Source organism: Porites lutea, chromosome 12, assembly GCF_958299795.1.
Source record: "Porites lutea chromosome 12, jaPorLute2.1, whole genome shotgun sequence".
NCBI lineage: Eukaryota > Metazoa > Cnidaria > Anthozoa > Scleractinia > Poritidae > Porites > Porites lutea.
The window spans coordinates 13273100-13298225 of NC_133212.1; the positions used below are offsets into that span (position 1 = coordinate 13273100).

General features: G+C 38.5%; 1 protein-coding gene across 1 annotated transcript in view; it reads right to left on the bottom strand.

Moving 5' to 3' along the window:
- The window catches only part of LOC140953727 (uncharacterized), a 39658-nt gene extending 18930 nt beyond the window's left edge, over window positions 1-20728 (bottom strand). The window contains exons 1-3 of the mRNA XM_073403127.1: window positions 20357-20728; window positions 5283-5367; window positions 4683-4830 (exon numbers count right to left, since the gene is read on the bottom strand). Coding sequence (XP_073259228.1) covers window positions 4683-4830; window positions 5283-5367; window positions 20357-20728 — 605 coding nt within the window. The remainder of the gene's footprint in view (window positions 1-4682; window positions 4831-5282; window positions 5368-20356) is intronic.
- Between the last annotated feature and the right edge of the window lie 4398 nt (window positions 20729-25126).

A 25126-nucleotide genomic window follows, 5' to 3' on the forward strand; every position in this document is an offset into this window, starting at 1 on the left:
TGTGAAAAATTATAATAGTCCCGCACTTTAGGTGAAACAGATAGAACTCGACTAGTCGGGTGACGTGAAATACAAAACTGAGAAAAATAATCGGTTAGATCGGAGTGGCCGATATATTATGTACGCGAGTGGGTTTGTCAATAGTTGGAATAAGATGGAAGCTTTGTGCGGAAATTAAGAATATTTGGCTTCACGCAACAATAGCCTGTTAGCTTTTTGCTTTACCTTAGTTTGGTTTCGCTTTCCCATCAGAAATAGAAAAACAGATCCATGTTTAGTTGATTAAATCACTCACAAATTACTCTTCCACTTTTTGTGCACGAGATCCTTGGGCTGACGTGGCCGCAGAGCGGTGAGATCGCTGATCCTGTTAAGCTTAATAACCCTCGACGTATCATTTTGGCGTGGGTAAATAGCGGAATTTTTTAGTCTAACAGTATTTATAGTTATTAGCGGTCTTGAAGGGTTTGGCTTCATACAGCAAATCTTGCAGCCGTGGAATAAGATGGTCGTAGATGCCAGTCTGGTTGATCGAACCGGGTGTCAAGTCTAGGTCGGCAGCGACCACATTGTTAGTCGCTCTTATTGCCGACATGACTTCTCTTTAGGTAATCGCCGGACAAATGTACAAATAATAGGGTTCGGTCTGCTGGCCTGAGCTGATTTTGCCGGAACCTGGTGTGCGATGTCGATATCCTGATTTGTGATATCTGCTCCAACGCATGAGAATATAGCTTCAAACAAATTGAGGGTGTGTCTTCGGGAGGCTTCGTTTCTGCCACTTGTGGAATGCCAACAATCTTGATTGTATTGTATTGATTGTATTGATAGCTATACATCTCAAAAGAGTCGATAGCTTGAGAAATTCGATCGACTTGCGAAGAAATTGTGTCAAGCTTGCTGGATAATTGTTTTATTTGGTCCCATATCTTCCTCCTTTCCTCCCGCGAGGTCATCATATTCGTCGCTTAAGAATTGCACGCCATGTTCTTGTTCTTCTTTGTTTTGTATAGTTAATTTCATGGACGCTACTCCAGCTCTGATTCTATTCCTTTCAACTTCGATTTAAGATCATCATTCTTTTTCCTTAGTGTTTTCACTGACATGAGGAACTTATAATAGGGTTAGCTGGGCACCAAAACCGATGTAATGCTAGGGCAAATTTTTTATACTGAAATTCCTTTTTTTCTGTTGCCTTACATTTTCCCGATTTTCAGTACATCAATCATTTAAAATCTTGGAGAAATATATCGCGAACTTTTTAAAGAATATATAAATTATCTCAGAACAAACCAAACGAGTTCTCAAGTGCATTTTCCGGTAATTTAGTCCCGTGAGTACACTTCCAATTTGTGAATTCACTAGAAACAACCGCCTAAGAAAATATTATCCGCAATTTTGGAGAGACGAAACGACGCTACTAAAACTGTATACACAACTGACCTATAAGCAAAATGAAAAACAATATTACAAGCACACTTGTAGTTCTGTTGTGTTGTTGTTTTATTGCGTGTCTGAAAAGCTCGCTAATTTTAATAATCGAAATTAACAAACAGCAAACAGCCGATGAGCGAGGACAACAGTTTTTCTGGTTCATTTTTTACAAAAAGAAAGAGCAAACAACAAGTCTGTTACCTTAAGACCAGCAGCACTAGATTTTATAATAATGCCTACAAAAATTTCTTAACAGCGATGCGTACGTCTAACACTTCACAGCTGACGATTGAGGTTTCTTTCGAAGTGACCCTCAGCTTGCGTACCCCGTTCAGAAAGATCATTCCCGGCTAAACTTTCAAATGAAACCAGTTTTAACATGGACAGTATTTCGACTTGCACACGTTCGTTGGTAAATCAAAAGGCACATTAGGGACCTTAAGCAACGTCACGGAGACGACGAAAACAACAACGTCAAAAAACAATTGGTGCTATGAGCAAAACAACTGCTCTGCACGTGCACCACGCTTTTTAGTACATTTCTTTGACGTCCACTGCGCGATTACGTCGTGAAACCTCCCAATACGACGTTTTATGGAGGACATGGACAGACTACGACAAATTACCCCTTCGAATTCTCTATTTGAACATGGATAAAGTCGTTAAGAATTCAACTCAAGGAAAAGTCGCCTACATTTGACGACTTCAGCGGTTTCAAACAGACGCGATAAAGTTTGAAAGGACCCAAATTCATTTTTTTAGCACTTTCCTTTTTCATCCTTAGTTCTACACTTCTCTGAGGCGTGGAAGTGTGGAATAACCCTACTTTTCTTTCTCATCCCAAGTTCCTCACTTCTCAGAGGTGTAGAAGTGTGGAAAAGTCTGACGAAGTCAGAATAATGTCACCCTTTTTCCCTAGTCATGATCCCTCTGTCGTTCTTTACTTAGTTCTACACTTCTCAGAGGTGTGGAAGTGTGGAAAAGTCTGACAAAGTAAGGATAATGTCACACTTTTCCCCCGGTCACGAACTCCTTGTCATTCTTTACTTCGTTCTACACCTCTTAGAGGTGTGGAAGTGTGGAAACGTCTGACAAAGTGAGGATAATGTCACAATTCTTCCCTAGTCATCAACCCCTTGTCATTCTTTACTTAGTTCTACACTTCTCAGAGGTGTGGAATTGTGGAAAAGTCTGACAAAGTAAGAATAATGTCACAATTCTTCCCTAGTCATGAACCCCTTGTCATTCTTTACTTGCTTCTACACTTCTCAGAGGTGTGGAAGTATGAAATAGTCTGACAGAGTCAGGATATTGTCGCACTTTCCCCCAACTCTCGAATCCCTTGACATTCTTTGCTTAGTTACACTTCTATGTATGAAATGAGAATAAAGCGCAGTGGGAGTATTGGTTTTATTTCTGCAACTCGTTTTACGTCTTTTTTAATGCTATTTTTACGTTTAGACAACAATTCTGTGGCTAGAAGATATTAGCCTTGTTTCAATGCCATCTTTTTGAATACCCCACCATAAAACAAGCCTACGTTTTCTCTGTCACGAAGTCCCCGTCTGTCCTTTATCTTCATTTATTTATTTATTTATTTTTTTTAACTGAAACCTCAACAACGTCATCCCATCTATGGACTTTTTATGTTTGAAATTTTTCATCTTAATGAGCCATATATGAGGCGTCTTATTCTGGGTTTTCCTCCTTCATATAGACCTATTCGGCTAACTCAATGTTGTACCCAATTCAAACCCTTTGGGAATAAAACGTTTTGTTTCAGGAATTTCCATATCATTTAAATGTGAATGCCACATTATAAGGCAAATACCTACAGATTGACACAAAAGTTTGCTTGAGAGCAGACCTTCTCTTGACTGTCAAAATATGCAAAAATGACAAGGAAAATGAACAGAGGACACTTTGTCTTTTTCACAATTTATGTTCAGCATTTGCATAATCTTAGAGAAGAGGGAAAACTACGAAACAGTGGATATATGGCTTGATCTAACTATGAACAAAGTTGAAGCATACTGATAAGGAATAAAGGTTGGTTGGAGATCGGGTTTCTTCACTTTAAGTTTCTTTCAACAGCTGGCATTGAAACAATGGTTATATCTTCTATTAAAAAAAAAATAGTTCTTAAGGAAAAACGTAAAAAACGATACAGAAATAAAACCAGGTGCTTGTAAAGCGCACTGCGCTTCTCGTGACTCAGGGAAAGTGCGACATTAATCTCAACTTGTCAGACCATTCTATACTTCCACACCTCTGAGAAGTGTAGAACTAAGTAAAGAATGACAAGCGGTTCATGACCGAGGGAAAGTGCGACAATATCCTTACTTTGTCAGACTATTCCACTCTTCCACACCTCTGAGAAGTGTGGAACTAGCTAAGTAAAGAATGACAAGGGGTTCATGACTGGGGGCAAAGTGCGACAATATCCTTACTTTGTCAGACTATTCCACACTTCCACACCTCTGAGAAGTGTGGAACTAGCTAAGTAAGGAATGACAAGGGGTTCATGACTGGGGGCAAAGTGCGACAATATCCTTACTTTGTCAGACTATTCCACACTTCCACACTTCTGAGAAGTGCGGAACTAAGTAAGAAGTGAAGAAACTCTGGATTTCATGGCCAGTGCTGGACACCCGCGAAACACTCACATTAGTTCCGTAAAACAAGCAAATCCTCCGAAGATATGGACAACCATCTCTGTTCTCTGAGTTTCCATGGCACATACTAATGCAAATTTTCTTACCACAAGACCGTAGAACAAAAAAGACAGCAAAATCTTCTCTCCTCTGACAGAGGATCATTCAGATCAAATGTTTCAGTCCTACACGTACAGCCACGCAACAAATAAGCGCTTTTAGCTTCAGGTGATTCCAACAGCCAATCAGATCCTGTGGCATTGTTGTAACAGCCAATCAGACTTGCGGTCAAAATCCGGCCGCAGTAGCACAAGCTTTTGAGGCTTTGTATCCGGCCCAATTTTAGCGAGACCACGTAAGAGAGAATGTATGAGAACTGCTAAAATTAAGCCTGATCTCAGGTTACATTCACAGTCAAAGCTACAACAAGAGCCTTTGACCATGAAAGATCAGATTTTGGTTACATCAGGAATTCAGTTTGTGTAACCAGCTCTATGTTTAAAATTAAAGCAAGGAACCATTACAAAAAAGCCTATTTAGGCATTTTGGCCCAAAAGCCATTAAAATAGAATAATCAAGGGTAATTATACTTACAAATCAGTGTCGTCCACAGTTTTTCCCGCGTTTTTACCTCTTCCACACCAGCAACCGTAAGTGTAAAGACGACCGGCATCCTCTCCAGTAAGTCCGAGTTCTTCGTGTGCCAAGGTTAGCAGCACGTCTACTCTAGAATCAGCATCATCTAACAAATACAATTTTAACAATAACGACTGTCGTTATTTTTCCGCTGCCGTCTGATTTTCACTTTGTTTAGAACATAAAATTTACTAGTGGTGACTGTACAAGGTACTATTGCTCTACCGAGATTTTATTCGTGCGCTTTTTTTTTTTTTTTTTTTTACTTTTCAAGAGTTCACCTTGTTTATAGAGGACACTAGAAAGATCTTATGTAGGAATACTTTACTGTTTGAGCTTGTGTGTCTGTGTGTGTGGTGCTGTGGGGAGGGGTATGTGGTGAGTGGGATGGGCGGCGGCGAGGCATTGATCATTAATGTTGAAGTGAGTTTTAAAAAAGCGGTCTGCTAAAGCTTAAGTAGTTGTCACCGCAAAATATTAATACAGCCACAAAAGCGTGTAACTGTTGCAGCCCGGCTTTGAAAGATGTGCCACGAATCTTCGCAAGCAGCGTATTACCTCCTTTCCGAATGTTTTTGTGTAGATGATCATTTGTCGCCCAACCTTTAAAAAATTTTGAGATATTTATTAACCCATTCATAAACTAAAAAAGCAAAGAAAAACAATAAATAATACTATGATTAAACTCGGATTATTTTGTCTTTTTTGAGTCTGCGTCTTGAGAGTCTTTCCATCGATGAGGGACTAGCAGTGTTGCTAGCCGACTAATTGAGAAAGAATAATTTGTAATACCTTGCTGTAAAAGTGAATTTGATGTTTCCTACAAGTTTTTGATTCATTATTATTATCATGGTGACGAGTGAAATTAGGGAATAATTTCACGCGCGTTTAGTGAGATTATTCCCTAATTTCACGCGTATATAGAGGATATTACACGGTGGCGCGAAGATATGAATTTTATTTTCGAGTGGCAAAACAATAATTTACGAACGAGCGCAGCGAGTAAGTAAAATATTGTTTTTGCCACGAGAAAATAAAATTCATATCTTCAAGCCGCCGTGTAATGTTCTTTTTATTATATAGACAAAATGACATCGATAAAATAATAGAGGGAAATTACCAAAATCACGTCATCGATAAACTCACGTGTGAGATTATGGAAAATAAACCACTCGGGTCCCGGATGTACTTTTTATGAATTTTACGAGTGGTATATTTTCCAGTAAAACACTCGTGTCTATATAATAAATTTGATTACTTAATGACATTTGAATATCATTGGTGACGAACTTCGCTCACAATCGTGGATTTTTGACATGTTTATCCTTGTTTTATCGTATCGATCGAGTACTCCACGCTCTCAAAAGTTTAGAGCTTGAATTAAGTTTTAGACAAAATACCTGTTAGAATTCTTCATTTAAAATGTTAGTATAGTACTATTAGTGGTAGTAGTTATTATCCTGTATTGTTATTATTAACAACGATTGCTAGTCTATTGCTTCTTAGCCACTACGCTATTATCTGAAAACAACACCTTACTCCACAGTTTAATTTAAATATTAAAGATAAATGATAATAATAATAATAAAATAAAATCTTTATTCAATACTCAAAGAAAAGACCTATGTAGAGTGCTTCACTTAAAAAGAGTTAAAACGAAATTTGTACCTCAACTTCTGTCAGAAAGAAAAGATTATAATGTCTCAATATCTCTTGAAATATAATCCACGAAAATGTTTCTCTACTAATTATTATTACTGTTGCTATTAGCAATCACTACCAATATTTAACATCTTTTCACTTATTCGTCTTTAAAATCTTGCACGATTCAACATGAACCAACAACGATAAGAATATTAAATAGTAGTAATAATTGAACATGCAATATTCAATATCTTTTCTCTAAATCAAAATCTAGTGTCCTAAAAAGTCCTCTTTCGATGTCGATAATAATAATAATAATGATGATGATGATGATGACGATAAGCAAAGTTTCCGAAGCTATTTAAGAAAACGCAGATTACCAGAACTCGATATCATCAGAAGCGTCGTCCATCCAAAAAGTAAAGCCAATATGGTATTCATCTCTGTCCTGTGTAAGAAAAAAGTTATTTGCGAGTAGCTGACATTGAAATGAAATTTGTTAGGGCATAGTATTTGATAAAATCAATATTATCAAGGCAATAACAAAAAGGACAATTCTCCGCAATCTTAGACAATTAAAACTACAAAATCAGCTGGCTGCGTACCATTCATGCAGATGTGAACAGATTGATGTAGGTTATGCAATTCGAAATTCCACTCTTTTCTTTTGGCTTGAAGTTTTTTGTTTACTGTTGGCATAGTAACGTCGTTTTTGCCAAAACCTTTTCAGACAACATTCCAAAATCAGTTAGTGGTAAAGAGTTGGTTTCGACACGACATAATAAAGGCTTCCTCTAAGGCAATTTTAAAAACCGGCACGGTCTTCCGAAAACTGATATTAAAGCATCTTAACCGTGAGCGGATTAAAATACTTGATATAAATTGTGCATTTACTCAACAATGTCTAATGTCTTCATACTACTCTGTTGTTATATCTATTTTTTTTTTCTAATGAACAAAACAAATTACCAGCCTTTAGGCCTTAAGCAGAGATTATGCATTTCAGTTCCGTTGAGGACGATCATGGTTTTGTTTTCAAAACTATGTTATAATTTTGCTAAAAAAATTGTATGATGTTTTGCGATTATGAATTAACTCTGACGATACGATTAAGTCTTTCAAATCAAAAGATTCTTGAGAAGCCTCACTTCGTTACATGTACCTGAAACCGGCTCAGCTTCGCTTGAGTCTAGAGAGTCCATTGCCACACTTGCATGTGGCATCAACATAATCATGAAACTGTTACTAAAATTTTCCGTTGTTGTTCGTCTTTGAACTTTTTTGTCAGAGACCAAAATTTTCGTTTGTCGTTTACATTCGAGGTGCATTTCATTCAGGACCTTATATTGGGTTAGGAATACAAAGAGCAGTGCAAAATACCCGTTCATTTGGCTTGCTCTTCCAATTCCGGGGTGTACGTGATTCCCGAATAATCGAAACAGGCTGCTTGAAGGAACAGAATGCTTGGGACGAAGAGAAATTATAGAGTAAAAAAAAATGTGGCGGCACAAAAATTCTAATTTGTGAATAATTGGTTGAATATCTAGAAAGAACAAGAGGGAAAAAGTTACTTTACCCTTTACCAAGGATCGGCCTGTTACTGCAAATTGGTGGTGAGATATGACTCCAAATCAACTCCCACTGGACAAGATCACCGTCCTTTTTCAACTAAGCTAACTGGGCGATTATACATAACCATGAGTCTATTATGCAGTTTCTCTTACTTTGATTGGAACTACTCCCAGCCACCCACCCAAACATTTGGCACCTGTCGAACCCCCCCTCCTCCCTCCCCCAACCCCTTTAAAACACGTGTTTCTCAGCAAGGTGACCTTCCAGAACTGAAATCAATGATAAAAAGTATGCAAGAAGGATTATGAACGAATTTATCTCGTGCATGAAACTTTAACTAACTAAAAACTAAAATGTCAGGGGAGGGTGTCAAACTCAGGTCTTACAAGACTGAAACAATAAAAAGATAATAGGGATGACAATTTCATTAAAACTGATTTTTTAAAGCAGTCATTTAATTTACCGGACCCTCCCCTCTTTCACTTGACAAGAGCGGACCCTAAGGCGGTTTCTTGTGTCGTAATGGATTTACAATAAAGATCAAGCCGTTTAAGTATAAGAGGTTCAAAGAAGGAAGGTGCTCCTAAAAAACACTTAGTCGAGCCACCTTAAATATTATAAATTACACAATAACATGTATTCCGTGTTCAGACCGGAATGTGGTGAGTCGAACGCACCGTCAATTTCTCAGTGCGATTTTGCAATAAGCTTCATTTCTTTGAGTTGATACAGGGTTGATAGGTATGTGGTGTATTGTGTGCGTTTTTACAGTGACGAACGCTATGGACAGAGAGATTTGACATAATTTTTTTTTAATTATATTACTTTACCAAAGGTTGTAAAAGAGGTCACACTCACATAGAAGTTGCTTTTCAGTAATGAATTGAGCTCATCACATCTTACAAGTCACATTGATTCCCAGTGCAAAGATTAAGTTTTAGACAAAACGTGTAATTTATCTTTGATATTTTCGTAAAAAGAATTTGCTGACCTCCTCAGTACAGTGTTTCTATACAGCGAGTTGCGAAGGTTGAACCTGAATTGTCACCAAATTGCTTTTTTAAGTGAATTTCTTGAGGTCCGTCTTGTTCCCTTTGGGGTTGAGTTAAATATAAAAATTGTTATTATTATTTTTTTAATTTATAGTTTGCAAACTGTACGCAATTATTGCATTCAAAGTAAAAGTCAGTCCCAACATAGGCCATTATGTTCCGAAGAGGTTTGCTTCAAAGCAAATAAAGCCCGAATATTTCTCCTGCAAATTTTTTATTAGCCAATTGAAAGGCAGCATTGCAAAAAGATGCATTTTGCAATTTACTGTAACTTGTATTTTGACCACGCTGATAGAAAATGAGTTTTCACGGCGAGAAACAGCGGTGACTTTAATACTGAAGAACAGACTTTAAAATTGGAAGAAATTGATCATTATTAGAAAGAGGGGAAAACGAGGCATGATTGCGTTTTAAATCCTAACTTGTTCCCTTTAAGTGGATGAAACATGTAATATGCGCACCATTTGCTAGGAATACGAATACCCTTTAAAAAGAAGAGAGCTTAACGAAAGAAAACCATATCAGATCATGACATAACTTACCCTCAAAAACACGCAGACTAAACTTGAACTGCTTCAGTTGGTTTCCTCGTGTGTTTCTATCGTTAGGTGAATCAGAAGTGGTTGCTCGAGGGTACCTGGGGCTCCTATATATACCTTTCATGCCAGTTCACAAAATGGAAAAAAGTATTTACTTTAAATTAAACAACGAACCACCCAGATTGTAAAATTTTAATGATGTGCAGGGTTAAAAGATAGTTGAGAGACAAAAGGCAACCTGCAACAAATGGAAACTAATAATATTAGCATTGTATAGTGCAAAAGACATGTCCGTTTAAAGGAAAAAATATATATATTTATCTCCCAAAAGAGTGCTTTACCCTCACCGAAACCCGCTGGTTATAACAGGTAAATCAAACAGGATAGTTTACTACGACCTGGTAAATATTATGTAAAATCGCTTTAAATCGAAAAGAGAAGGAATCATTTCACACTGTAAAAACACTGAAAATCGAAAAAGGGAGACTGATTTCACCCTGTAGTAACAATGTAAATCAAAACAGGGAGACTGATTTCACCCTGTAAAAACCCTGTAAATCGAAAAACAGTGACCGATTTGACCCTGTAATAACATTGTAAATCGAAAAACGGAGACTGATTTGACCCCGTAACAACATTATAAATCCAAAAAGGGAAACTGATTTGACCCCTTAATATTATTGTAAATCGAAAAAGGGAGACTGATTTCACCCTGTAAAAACCTTGTAAATCGAAAAAGAGTGACCGATTTGACCCTGTAATAACATTGTAAATCGAAAAAGGGAGACTGATTTTTTTTCAGCCTGTAATAACATTGTAAATCGAAAAACGAGGACTGATTTCACCCTGTAAAAACCTTGTAAATCGAAAAAGAGTGACCAATTTGACCCTGTAATAACATTGTAAATCGAAAAAGGGAGACTAATTTGACCCTGTAATAACATTGTAAATCGAAAAAGGGAGACTGGTTTGACCCTGTAATAACAATGTAAATCCAAAAAGGGAGACTGATTTGACCCTGTAATAACATTGTAAATCGAAAAAGGGAGACTGGTTTGACCCTGTAATGACATTGTAAATCGAAAAAGGGAGACTTGTTTGACCATGTAATGACATTGTAAATCGAAAAAGGGAGACTGATTTGACCCTGTAATAACATTGTAAATCGAAAATGGGAGACTTATTTGACCCTGTAATAACAATGAAAATCGAAAAAGGAAGACTGGTTTGACCCTGTAATAACATTGTAAATCCAAAAAGGGAGACTAATTTGACCCTGTAATAACAATGAAAATCGAAAAAGGGAGACTGATTTGACCCTGTAATAACATTGTAAATCCAAAAAGGGAGACTGATTTGACCCTGTAATAACATTGTAAATCCAAAAAGGGAGACTGATTTGACCCTGTAATAACATTGTAAATCGAAAAAGGGAGACTGGTTTGACCCTGTAATAACATTGTAAATCCAAAAAGGGAGACTAATTTGACCCTGTAATAACAATGAAAATCGAAAAAGGGAGACTGATTTGACCCTGTAATAACATTGTAAATCCAAAAAGGGAGACTGATTTGACCCTGTAATAACATTGTAAATCGAAAAAGGGAGACTGATTTAACCCTGTAATAAAATTGTAAATCGAAAAAGGGAGACTGGTTTGACCCTGTAATAACAATGTAAATCCAAAAAGGGAGACTGATTTGACCCTGTAATAACATTGTAAATCGAAAAAGGAGACTGGTTTGACCCTGTAATGACATTGTAAATCGAAAAAGGGAGACTTGTTTGACCATGTAATGACATTGTAAATCGAAAAAGGGAAACTGATTTGACCCTGTAATAACATTGTAAATCGAAAATGGGAGACTTATTTGACCCTGTAATAACAATGAAAATCGAAAAAGGGAGACTGCTTTGACCCTGTAATAACATTGTAAATCCAAAAAGGGAGACTAATTTGACCCTGTAATAACAATGAAAATCGAAAAAGGGAGACTAATTTGACCCTGTAATAACAATGAAAATCCAAAAAGGGAGACTGATTTGACCCTGTAATAACATTGTAAATCCAAAAAGGGAGACTAATTTGACCCTGTAATAACATTGTAAATCGAAAAAGGGAGCTGGTCACCCCTCTTGCAGAGCCAACTTTTGCTTTGCATCAAAACTGTTCACCACATTATTATTATTATTATTATCATCATTCTTTTAATCATTATTGTGACAAATGTATATGAAATAAATAACGGGTAAAAAAATCAGTTTTTTAGCAGTTTTCGTTATACTTTCCTGCTGGTTTACTCTGCCGGTTCGTCAAATGTTAAATATGGCGGTTGCCTGACCTGGTCCTTAGAATACCAAAGTATTTCACTGTCATCGATTACTAAAGAAGTCAAAATTGCGCCGTGTTCTTTGTTCAGCAAGTATGTCAAAATTTTGCAGAAAACGAAAGAATGGTGCTAGAAAAGCACGAGTAGCAACTTCTTTTGTAATCCTGCTCTCACAACGTGAAGAAGAAGAACTTCACAAGCACAAGTGAAGAACCTGAAACAATGTCACCAGTTAAAGAGAACTTGCTGTTCTGTGATACACCTTCTATTGAAAAAAAAAAAAAAATGCTTTCGGCTGCAGTATCCTCAAGTCAATTGGCTCGAGTATTTTTACGAATGAATATTAAGTCTGGACTATCTGTAGCGACAGTCTTGAGGTTGCATACTGTTCTTTCTACATAAGGGGAAAATTTGGGGTCTCAAGTATGCGTGCACACTTGATTAGGATTATCTGTGATGCATGTCTTATGTTAGTTTTTCAAAGTTGCATTTCAAATTAGTTGTTCGCAGTGAATGCTAGAAACAGCCTAAAGAGCCTAGCAGTGTCGAACGATTCAGAGCCAGACGTAGGGCCGTTCATTACTCAAACTGAAGCAGCTTCAGTGGCGGTACTGCAAGAGCTTTCGGAAAACAATTTGAATCTTCATTTGCGGGTGCAGACAACGAGCAAGCAGTTGACAACTCCAATTTTCCCACCGAGGATCTTTCGACCGACCTGCATGTTTACAGACAAAGAAGATTCCGGGCGAGGGATCACTACTGTAAATGATAAGAAAATTCAGTCGAGGAATGAAGCAAGAATACCACAAAACACAAAGAGGTCAACTACATGTCTTCATGGAGTACACGAGTTTGAGATGACTGGTTAAAGAACGGAACGCTTTACCATGACAGCGACATTTTCGTGGAACCGTAGAATTTTATGCACTGTTCAATTACGAACTGTCGTTCTGGCTGTTGAAATCGATGAACCAACAACTACGAAAATCCGTGAATGTACTGGCGCAAAAGAAAAGCAGCTCAGTTTAATTTTAGTAATTATAGCGTCGTGTTTAATATTTCCAATAAACATTTGTGAATTTTTTTCTTTAGGAAAAGCTAATTGAAGTGCGAGGGGATTATGTATTAATATGAAAGGGGAATAAGTTACTTATCCTCCCTGCATATTAATACATAATCCCCTCGTATTTTAATTAGCTGTTCATTAGCCCGGCTCTTCCCTTTAAACAATCAAAGCCGCACTTCAATCAAAGCCACACCCAGCTTTTCAGACAGTTGATTCGGGGGTTATGTAATATATTCCCCACGAAAAGAACAAAGGAATCCGAGCTTATGTAAAAATAATTAACAATTATTCCTCGAGCCCGAATGGGCTCTGAGTCAATAGCCCATGAGGCCGAAGGCCGAATGGGCTATTGACTCAGAGGCCATGAGGGCGAGAGGAATAATTGTTGTTTTAGTAAAATCGAAGTAGTTGGTCAATAATATCGAGACAAAACAACCTTACCTAGTTAAAGCTAGACTTTAATCCTTCTTTACCGCCAAAAAGCCGGCACTTTTCGCTACTGGTGGGCTATAACTTATAGCCTAGTAATAGCTCAACCAATCAGAACGCAGCGTTGATAATAGACCACTAGTTGGATTTTGCTAAATATGGTTTAACTCCCTTCACTTGAAATCACGTTCAACATGTTGGTGTTCCAAAACAATAAAACGGCAGCCATATCAGGGTCCCAAACCAACCTGTTGCGAGTTGCTCTCTCTTCTTATGTTTACACTTTCTTTTTTCCTTCTTTTTTTTTCGCGATAAATTGATCACGTGATTGAAAACGCTTTTAATTGCCAACGAGTCATCCGAGCGAAGACGCTAGGATGGCGAGGCGGCGGCAGAATAGAGTCGCGCAAGACTTGGCAATAGGCAGAAAAATTCTTGATCGAAATTCAAAAGTGTAACCCGTAATTCGTAACCCGTAACCTGATGTAATGTAGATTCCCCTGAAACAAATGGTGTAACAATTGTCAACCAATCAAAAGGCGGTACCAGGAGCACGAGCTGAAGTTGAATGTGGTACGCTTTTAAAAATACAAAATTTCACACAAGCTTTCTGTGTTTATTTTAAGTTCATTTGTCAAACCTGGCCCCGGCAGTCAAGAAACATGAGTACTACTGTATGAACTGTATTATTTTTGGGAGCCATTAGACAAGCCTTCAAAACAACAAAAGTGTTCCATTTGAAACAAGCAATTCTCACCACACTAAAACGGATCAGATTACCTGAGGAGATTACGATTTCAAAGCTTGATACGAAGAATATAGTCGCTTCTGTTAGAAAATCTGATGTTGGGGAAAAATGTAACCAGCAAACGCAAAAAAAAAAAAAAAAAAAGGAATTACAAGCCTAGAGCAAACGACAAAGCGAAAGAAAACAACGGTTTCTTTTTTCGAAACTTGGCCAAGTTATGAAATGAAAATAAAATACCGACGTGCCGTACATCACATCAACCTAGCGCAGCAAATCATTCTAAGTTTAAATCGGGTAAAAAAAAGCCTTGGAAAATTTGAAAGGACGTTTAAATGATTAAACTACGCAAATATTTATCTACAAAGTGAAACCGAACCGACAGTAATTTTGTAGCTGGACTGGTAAGAGAAACGATCATTCTTCTTTCCCGCTAAATTTTGCCGATCGCGTTCTCTGCAAAGCTGATTTTAGGCCATCCCAATAAAATGTTTCGTTTCCGCGCCCTCCCTCTCGTGAAGGTGGGTCGGTTGGTCGGGCAAAAAAAAAAAAGAAAGAACGAACACATGAAGGGTCTGAGTACCAGTGAAGGCCGGGCTGCTAAGTACGAAAGCTTGGTTACGTGGTCCTTTCGTTCGTTAACTGGACTATCAAATGTCTAAGAAGGCTACAAAAACGAAGTATCGATGATAATTTAGGACAATTGGTGTTAATAAGACAAGATCGTGTGCTTTTCAATTAAAGTACTTGCTTCTTTACAAGCGATTCTGGAATTTTTTTTAACTTTTCCAAAAAAATGGGTCGGGCGATGGGAAACGAAGCATTAAATTGGGATGACCTTATTCTTTCAAAAAAGATCCCTCATGACACTTTAAACTTTTATACGGCAGGTTCGTAAAGCCACAGGAGCCTAAGGACTGACTCTTCTCCCTAACCTTGATACGTGCATATCACCTTTTTATTGACAGTAAAGAAAATAATCCTTGCAAAAGGAAGGGACCACGACACTGTCAAATGTTGGAAAAAAGGAATCCATTCTTACCTAAAATACGCATGAGTTGCTCGTTGGCACTCTATCGATAGATATACCTAGTTATAGCTGTATACCCGCCCAAGGCGACGATATGTTCTCTTTTCTTTAAGAAAGCTGAAAAGATCATTATAATTTTTTTTTCCCGAAAAACGTGCGGTTTAAATCACGCCGGATGACTCACTTTATATTTTTTAACTTTTAGCTCGCAGATAACGTTTAATGACAGCTTACCGTAAACCGTATAGACGGTTAGAGTGGCTAATAGTCTGCCAGGGTCTAGCGATGGCTGCATGCAGTGACCCTCTAGCTTACTGAAGCCCCAGCCAAAGGGCTTTTTTGAAAAACAAGAGAGCAGCCTTTATCTTTCAAAGTCGGTGACTGCGCAACAAGTGAAGGCAGTTCTCAACTTTTAAGTTATGCATTAAAATGTACATGTATAGCGCATCTGAAAACAAAATGCTTATAGCAAAAAATTTTCATTCCAATTGACTTTAAGCTCCTTTTTGTGATCTATAAGAATTGCATTGAATTGATATTTTGAAAAAATGATCATGAAACACAATAGAAAGCATCTGACCCTTGCATTGTGTCCTCTAATTTATGTACATGTGAAGGTTGCCCTGTATTCGTCAATTTTGCATTGCCCATAATACAACTTTTTTGCCCCCCAAAAGAAACAACAATAAAAAATAATAATAAATATTATTATTATCTTTATTATTATTAATGTTAATAATAATTATTTTTATTGTTATTTCATTATCATAGATAACTTGAGCTTTTTTTTCAATTTCTAGCGGAGCTCCGCGCGCGAAGCGCGCCAGCGGAGCACCATGGGTAAATAAATCTACCCACCCCAGAAAATTTGGTAATCACGTGACCGACCGACCGAGCGTCCGTCCGCACCACAGGCATACCAATGTTTACTCTCACACTTTATAGCTTTCGGGAGCCCAGGAGAAAGCTGATTGCACATCAATGTTGTCTTCAATTGACAGCTGTCAAAACAGGGTATCCGCTGACAAGTATCACCTGACCGTATCGCGGGCTCAGGTGTCGACCCATTAAGGTCGAGTTTTTTTTTTTGAAGTTAGCTGCTGACAATTTACTCGTTTTCAAATGATCGCAGGCTCACGTTTACTTTTTTTTAAAATTCATATCAAATATTTTGTGTTTATATCAGTATCGCCCCGCACTATTACGGTTTTGATTTCAAACTGACCTCAGACGCAAAAATTCAGCAGTTTTTTTTAAAATACAGGTGGGGAAGACCTTTTCTTACCGTGGTCACGTGTTGGTCACGCTCCACGTCCAATTTTTATGCTCTGATTAGTTAAAATTTGACAGGTGAGTTCATGCGTAAAATTTATGCAGCATCTTGAAAGTTGTTTACTTTGACAGCTGAAGCTGACAGCGTTTTGAGTCAACTTGTGATGTTTTTAACTGTCTTTTTCCACTTGATGTACAAAATGAAATGCAGCTGCTATCAAGAGTGTTCTCTTATTCATGGCTGGTTTGTTTATTGGGATTTTGGTTGAGAAATGCGTCGCTTGTGAAAGCCGATAACCCGATTTCGGATGGCATCGTTTTTGTTTTCACCTTGCTGGATGCGTACGAGAATTATAAAGGCTCAAGCGATCCTTGCCTTACTTGATAGCTTTCAGGGGCTGCATCTCGAAATATGGTAAGCCTGAGTAATTATTGTTTTTATATCTAATTTCATGAAGTCCAGCGGCGCAGTTTATGAAGCTAGTTTATGCACGTTTGTATTAAGATTTGACTGAGACACTGATCTGAACTAGTATGAGGTTTGATATAAGCTTAAGCTTACAGAACTTTAGTCGATATTAATTCACCATAAATAGAAAGAAAAGATTTTCCGAAGAATATTTAGTTATAGTTTTGGCTGCAGAAAGAAAGCTTTGAGCGATTTTCTTGTCGTGAGTTCCGAGAAACCGGAGGCTTAAAAATCCTGCTTAAAACATAAACTTAATCTTTAAGCTTACTAGTAAAGACTTTAGGATAGAGACTCTTAAATACTCATTTGTTTTCGTGAGTGAAAATTGTTGTCTCTGTAAATGTCCTACCGAATTATATTTCTTTATTGATTGTTGGTAGTCTCAAAAGTGTAATTTTCATGGCTTTGCCGTTTGTTTTCAGCCGTTCATAAACATCGCTTGATGCAGGAGTACTCAAAATCCAGAGCGTATCAAACGCTTTTTAAGATTACACATGTCATCGTTATAAAACCATTAATAAAAAAATAGACTCAATAAATTCTTTATCACGTTGAAGCGTAACTCTTTTAAAATTCCTTCTCAAATTTGGCGCTTGTCAAAAGTTAGAACCGCCTGGCCGTATATTTGGAAATTTTTGAACGGTTTCGCCAATTAAAATTCCCCGCGTGCTTAATTAGATGGTCCTGAATATTGAATGAATGCAATTTGTCTTGAAAAATTGTGAAATACTGCATTTTGTACGAGGTCTGTTTGATAAAAACAGCGCCTCATAGTACTCTTTCTCCCCAGATGTGGTGTATATATAAAAAAAAAATAAAAGATTGGTTTGCACGCACCCAGCTTTATTGGCAAGAATAACGAAGAACTCGTCGAACGCAAAAAATTCGGCCTGATTTGTTTTCCAAGAATTTGTTCTCCACGCCTTACCTACTGTGATCAAGAGCCATTACTGCTCTTAACTGTGACCGAAGACTATTTTTTGGGTGTACATATAAGGCTATATCAACTCGATACAAGATTTGTTTCACTCCAAAATCACTTAGCTTTTCCCTCAAAAGTCACATGAATGTGCCCTTAAGTTAACTGATTTGTGGAATACAAAATTATTGTTTGATTTAAGTTATAAATTTATTAATGGGAGCTTCGCTTTTAGCCGTGGCTAAATCTATATATTAGTGTCAATTTCCCGTTGACTGTGATAACCAGGAGAAACTGGAAGCGTTGCAAATTAAACTTCCGGGGTCAATAAAGGTGGATTATAGGTATTGCCAAAGTGGTGAATGAGTATTGTGTAAAATCGTTTATCAAGCTTACAGTATAGTTAATTATAACGGTATAGTAACTTTGCTTGCCCAAGGCTTTTGTTCGTATACACTGAAAGTCCCAAGGAATCCTTAAAGACACCCACATTATATATGTTGTTGATGTATCCATTATTTAGCATCAAGAACGAGAAGTCCAAAGACTACTATAAAGCTGATTTTGTAGCATCTTGGAGTCACCTCTCCTCCCTCTATCTTTTTTTCTAAGTCAACAGCCTTGGGTGCTTTCTGGTATGTCCAGGTTATTGTTGCGATACATGGGTTTATTTTTTCCAAGCTCGAGAGCGGGCTGAATTACCTCCAAATCCTGCAATCTGATTGGTTCCGAGAACGGGCAGTATTTTACGATCTTGCCTGCTAACCCGAGCGGAATCGTTGGCAGCTTCATTCACAAGTTTGTTTGTTGTTTGTGAATGAGCAAAAACCGTGATTTTTAAACCAGTTTTCTTTTAAAACTTGTGCTATTATTAGCATGCATTAGCTAGGGGAAAGTAAATTTTATCAATCAGACAAAAAATCTGAAGAGAGAATCAAGCAAGTCAGCCAGGAAAACCGCTAAGCTAAAGCAAAACAGGTGGCTAGCGATGTTGCCTCACTAACTTTATGACCGCGCTGTAACTCCTGTAAGTAACACAATCTTGCTTTTATGCAACGTTTACTTAATATTTTTGCTGTTGGTAGTTTTGTTTTTCATTTTTGTTGTCTGAATCTAGATTCTGCCGTTTTTCATTGAGTTTTGCCTCGCTAATAGTCTCAGTACATTTCGGGTTAATGTCAGTGATTGCATTAAGCTCTGCAATTCAATCTTAAATAAACTACACCACTCAATTTTGAAGCAGTCAATGGTTATTGCCGTTTTCATTTCTTTGTTTATATACTTGGTACCCACATCACCTTCTTTTATTCGAATTCAATTCAAAACCTTAAGATTCGTAGGTGTAATTAGCGCTTTTTATAAAGCCTTTGTGGGGTTTTCATCCCGCTCGATTGAACTAATCTTAAACAGGAGCCCATCATATGATGAACTTCCGTCTTTAAGTAATTTTAAACTTATTCAGCCAAAGAAAATCGTTGCTGTATTATTTTTTTTCCTGTAATTTTTAACAAGTTCGGCGGCGGGGGGGAGACGAGGTCTGGTACCGAGAAACGATGTTCTCACAACTTGCAAGACGGTCAGCCTGCTTGGTGGTCAGCGGGTTATTGGTGTTTTTCCCTCGATAATTGTGCACTGTTTAAGCTTGTACATACTTAAACTCTTGTTTATGGATAGATGTTACCGTTATAATTAACTCTAGATAGGAAGTCACGACCCTTTTCAAATAATTCCAGTTAAACAGCTATGGAATGGATTATATACTAAAGCGCTGGAAGATATCATTTCTAGGGTGGAATCAAAAGATTAAAAAAGTCACCGTGATTGGCTACATTGGCGTTTGTATATCTATCAGACAGAATCACGCCTTTTGGTGGATGCTTACGGAGAAATAGATGTTACATTGCTATTACTGAAAGTAAACAAGATAGAGCAACAAAAATTCCTACACGCGTCATAATTCGATACTTCCATCTCATCGATAATATTTCCTTGCAATTATTATAACTAACAATATTTCCACGTCTTTATTGAGTACTTTCAGTTGTGCAGTCATCGAATTAATTTTCACAAAATGAAATGAAAGTAACCAAAAACGGTTTCCGAGCTAAGGCTCTGAATAACTTTTCATGAGCAACGCAACCCCTTCTCATTTTTCCTGGGTGTGGTATAAGGTTCCTCTATTAATAAAATGAAAGCTCCATCTTAGAATCCGGTGAGCAAAACTTATGCCAAATCCTAAACACCAAAGGCATAATGTATGCTAAATACTCCTAATATGATCCGCGATCTGCACTTTTGTCTGATCCAATTTACTTTGCTTTTTGACTCGGCGCCAGTTGGTAAGGAAAAACAAAATATGAGTCCAAAGTTTGCGTTAGATAATCTTATTTAGACAGCAACCTGTTTTTACTTACCTACAGACGAGTCGACGAATGGTCATTACCGCTCACACTGTCCTTTGCACTTGCACAGGGTAGTACATGGAAGATGTGACTTAACACATTTGCATCGCCCTTTACATCCCTTCTCAGGCTGACAGCTACATTTCAACAACAGTTCACATACCTTGGACACCTCTGGAAGTATAGTCCAGACAGGCTCCCACTGGCCTCTTGAAGAATGCTGCCACGCCCATTCTGATGGAGACGGGAAATTTGGACTGGCTATGAGGGACTGACCCCAGCAATGGCCTGCCATGTAGGCTGCTCGCTTAACATGCTGCAGCAGAGCAGCAGACGTGGGTGGAATTGCGTCCATTCTTGTCCTTGTGGGCAATAAATCTAACCTTCCTTTATTTGCTGAAACGCAGCTACCGGTTCTGCCATACATTAGAACGACGAAGCGCTCCAGGAGGGGAAGGGACTCGTAGACTGCCTCAGTGCTAGGGTTATTACTTAGAGTAGCAGACGCTGGAGTAACATCCTCATAGACGTTCATGTGTCCCAAGCAGTTTTCTTGCCTTTACTATAAAAGGACAAGACTTTATCACAGCCAGTGAGGGCATGAAATGCCGGTAGAGCTAAGGTTTTCTCAGGACCTAAAACAGCTGCAATTTTGTGAACCTCGATGTAGCGGAATGCTTCGCCAGAGCGAAATGCAATCCATATTTCGCTGGCACTGAGCCTATGGAACACAGAAATAGCTATAACAGCCACGTCTGTATCAACTGTGCGGATGAATGGCTTCTTGTTGCTTTCTTTTACTGAATCCAGGCAGTGAACGAAAATTCTCGTTTCAGCTTCCTCGTGCGTGCATGGTGATAAGTCACCAATATCTCCGCTTGTGATGCTTACCACTGACTGGTCGTAAGATGATATTACTTTCTTATCGAAACAGTCAGAGGTCGAGCACGTCGCTGCCAAGAACCTGAACAGTTCCTTTTTGTTTTCGTCTACCCTGAGGAATCCATCCCAGTTCGTTGGTATGGGACTGTTAGGCTCAACTCGCCTTCCCACCCTGTTGTCTCGCTTCTCCCTGGTGTGAGTTTTCAAGCTGTTGGCATTATAAGCATCCCTAACAATGTCTATCCTGTTGACATTAAGTTTCAGCTGCTGTTGCACATAGCTCAGAAACACTTCCTCCCCGTATTGCTGTAAAGTCTTACAATGTCCAGGCTTCAACATGTTAACAATTGCCGTATATATATTTTACTCTCACTGCTCACTGCGAGATCTTGCGATTTTTCGACCAGTTGTCAGTACTCAGGATAGAACCGAAATGTAAGTGAATAAGACGATGTCGCAAAGCATGCGCGGGTTACGAATTAATTCCCTGACTTCTCAACTGGAATTACTTTATAGAGGGCGTTGCATCATTCAAGACATAATAAGAGCATGAAAGTATTATTGTCGAGATGGAAGTACAGAATTCTACGACATGTGCAGGCACTTTTGGTGCCCAACTGTACACTTCCAGTGATACCAAAGCAATCTTTATTTATCTGTAAGTATCCATCAAAAGGGATGGTTTCATCCATAGAAATACAAATTGCAGTGTGGCTTATTATGGTGACATTTTTCAGTCTTTTGATTCCACCCTAGAAATGCTTCGTTTATTTTATCTGATCCATTCCATAGCTGTTTAACTGGACGTACTTGAAAAGGGGCGTGACTTCCTATCTAGAGATATTTCTTGCGAAGCGAGTTTATAATCTCGTCGCGCGCATCCAGTGAACCGCGCGTGGTCTTAGCCAGATGCAAAATGCGATGCGCCATAAATAAATAAATCTTTCTTTCTCTGAATATATGCTTGGTGTCCGCCAATGACGTCAAGTAGGGCTAAGTCATGGAGCATTTTGCGTTTCCAGGCAACATAGACTTTGCCCCTGATGACCATCGCGGCCATGTATTATTTATGAAAGCTGATGCGTTTATTCATCTATGAAATAATGTTTACAATTGGTGAATCACGAGCAATTTCCCATTCAAATGACCGGCAGGACAACAAGCACAACAAGTGGCTGGAAATCCTCGACTTTCAACCGAAACTCCTCTGGAGAACGCCGACTAAAATTCATCGCGAGCGGAGAAGACGACGACAACAAGAAGCCGCGCGCAAAGCACAGAGAACATCACTTAGCACAGCGGAGGCAACGTCGTCAACACAGTGACCACAAACATGTACAGAGGCAGCGACAAAATACTACAATTACACTGCAAATGGAACCGATGAAGAGAGAGAACAGCGACTGCTGACGCTTCAAAAAGCGATGGGGAGATCAGGAAACGCTTACAGTTTACAGTAAAATTACCCTCTTCGATGCAACGATAGGCAGCAACAGTTACACGATCTGTACAATGCACGTCAAGAGTATCTTTCCAACGGACTGAGGACAGCCTATCAGCCTTTACACCATGAGCAACTTTGGGTTTTACAGTAAGCTTTATTTTACAATGAACAGTTTATAACACCGATAATATGTGATATGTAGGGAAGCGTTACATTTGTAAACAAAGACCTTAACTGAACGGACTGAGGACAGCCTATCAGCCTTTACACCATGAGCAACTTTGGGTTTCACAGTAAGCTTTATTTTACAATGAACAGTTTATAACACCGATAATATGTGACACGTAGGGAAGCGTTACATTTGTAAACAAAGACCTTAACTGAAAAAAATTTTCGTTTACAATTTTTATTACATTTACTTCTCCAAAACCATCCCACGTAAAACTTAATATCTATGTATAGCAGCCTTATACTATACATAAACACAGCTGTGTCTTTTAAGTCGAACAAGACAAAAATTTATTACTGCTGGCCTCCTATTTTAGATCCTATTTAATATTCCAAAAGAACATCTATATTTCGGATCTCCTGACAATATTAGTGTGTGACATCTGTTACAATGCCAGGAAAATTCACTCTTGCATGGGTATTTGTTTCTCATGCATGTACACAAATAACTGTGAACACTTTCACAAATGATTTGGTACTCTTTAGAGGGATAATTCAGTGCTAATGAGGGTAGAGCATATTCAATAATCATCATGAACACAATTCTCCTCAACTGCATCCTTAATGACATTACTACATGCAATTTCTATTTCAGTGTAAGTGATTATGTTTGCACCTTATTTTTTTAAAAAACAATTAGTTGTCAAGTGTGATTATCATACATGCCAACTCTCCCGGATACGACAACAATCTCCTCCTGTACGCGTCAGCAAATCTCCCGGGTAAAATCAAGTTCTGAGCTTTTCTGTGCTTTAATTTGGAATTTGTCCCATTTTCTCCCTAAACTCGAATTTTCTTTCAGTCAAAGTTCGGTTTCTGGGGCATTTTCGCATGTATTTCATCAGTGACAAAGATTATTTCCCCGTTACAATCATAAACGCTAATTGTGATGGTTCTGTACCTCATGTAAGAATTCATATAATGTCCTAAGCCGATTAGGGACTGGATCGAATTGTGCTTATGGGGGGGGGGGGGGCGGGGGGGTTGATCATTGATATTCGAGGGGGGGGAATGCAAAAAAAAAAAAGAGTCTCAAGATTTTAGATTTCCAGAGGTTGGCATCTCTGGATTATGTACTACAACAAGTGCAAACACTCTCATTCCTGTAGTTCACTTAAACAATAAATATTTTTCGTCAATTACCAGCATTTACTTGTTATTTTCATTGCTCTACTAATGATGCACTTCACTACCAATGACACACTTCACAAGTAATTATTATTATAACACTTATTATTAAAGGTTAGCTACATATTCTCTCTTTTGTACAGTTATTCACTATCACACCCATTTTCTTTTGACTATAAGTACACATGTAGGGGGGTCAGATGCGGTAAACACGGGACCTATGACACATTGCTTACCCGTCCTTAACAACACCAGCCCCCCTTAAAGTCCCAGAAAATCCTTTTTAACGACAGAGCACTGGGTTCAGATTTACTCCAACCAAAAGGAGATTAAGTACATCTGACATTCCAATATTAGAGCCAGTGTTGAAACCCGCCCTCCCAAGCTACACAATTTACTCTAATTCTCTCCCCCATTCCATTCCTGACATTTTATGGGCCCCCCCCCCGACCTGAGCTTCGCGAGCTTCTGCTATACAAGTATTTCTAGTTATAGCGGGGCTCCCACGCGCACGAAGCGCGCGTGGGACAGAGTCCCATACCCATAGATTATGGTCAACCTCTTTTCCTTTGGTTGTCACGTGATTGACCGAGCGTACGTACGTACTTACGTACGCGTCTACGGATTGTACGGGTGGGGTAGGGGAGACTATCAAAAGGAAGGGAGGGGTGTCTCAGGCGTGTCTTGCCAAGTCCACATCTTTTACATTGGACATTCACAATATGGTCAATTGACAGCTGTCAAAACAGGATAGCCACTGACCAGTATCCCATGACCATATCGCGGGCTCATGTGTCAACTCATTGAGGTGACGTGATTTATTTGGAAGCTGTCCGCTGACCAGTAAATTATTTAACTAGGTCGCGATCAATGTTCAGTCTCATACTTTCTAGCTAGTTTGGGATCGGAGCACGGGAAAACTGATACACGTCAATGTTGTGATCCATTGACAGCTGTCAAAACAAGGTATCCGCTGACCAGTATCACTTGACTGTATCGCGGGCTCAATTGTCGACCCATCGACGTCAAGTGTTTTTTTTGAAGTTATCCGCTGACAAGGTACTAGTTTTCAAATGATCGCAGGCTCAAGTTTAATTTTTTTTAAATTCATATGAAATATGTTGTGTTTATGACCCGCACAATTAAAATTTTGATTTCAAACTGACCTCGGACGCGAAAATTCAGCCAGCTGCTAGCTTGCTTTTGACTTTTTTCGCCTTGTTCACGCGTTGGTCACGCTCTACGTCCAAT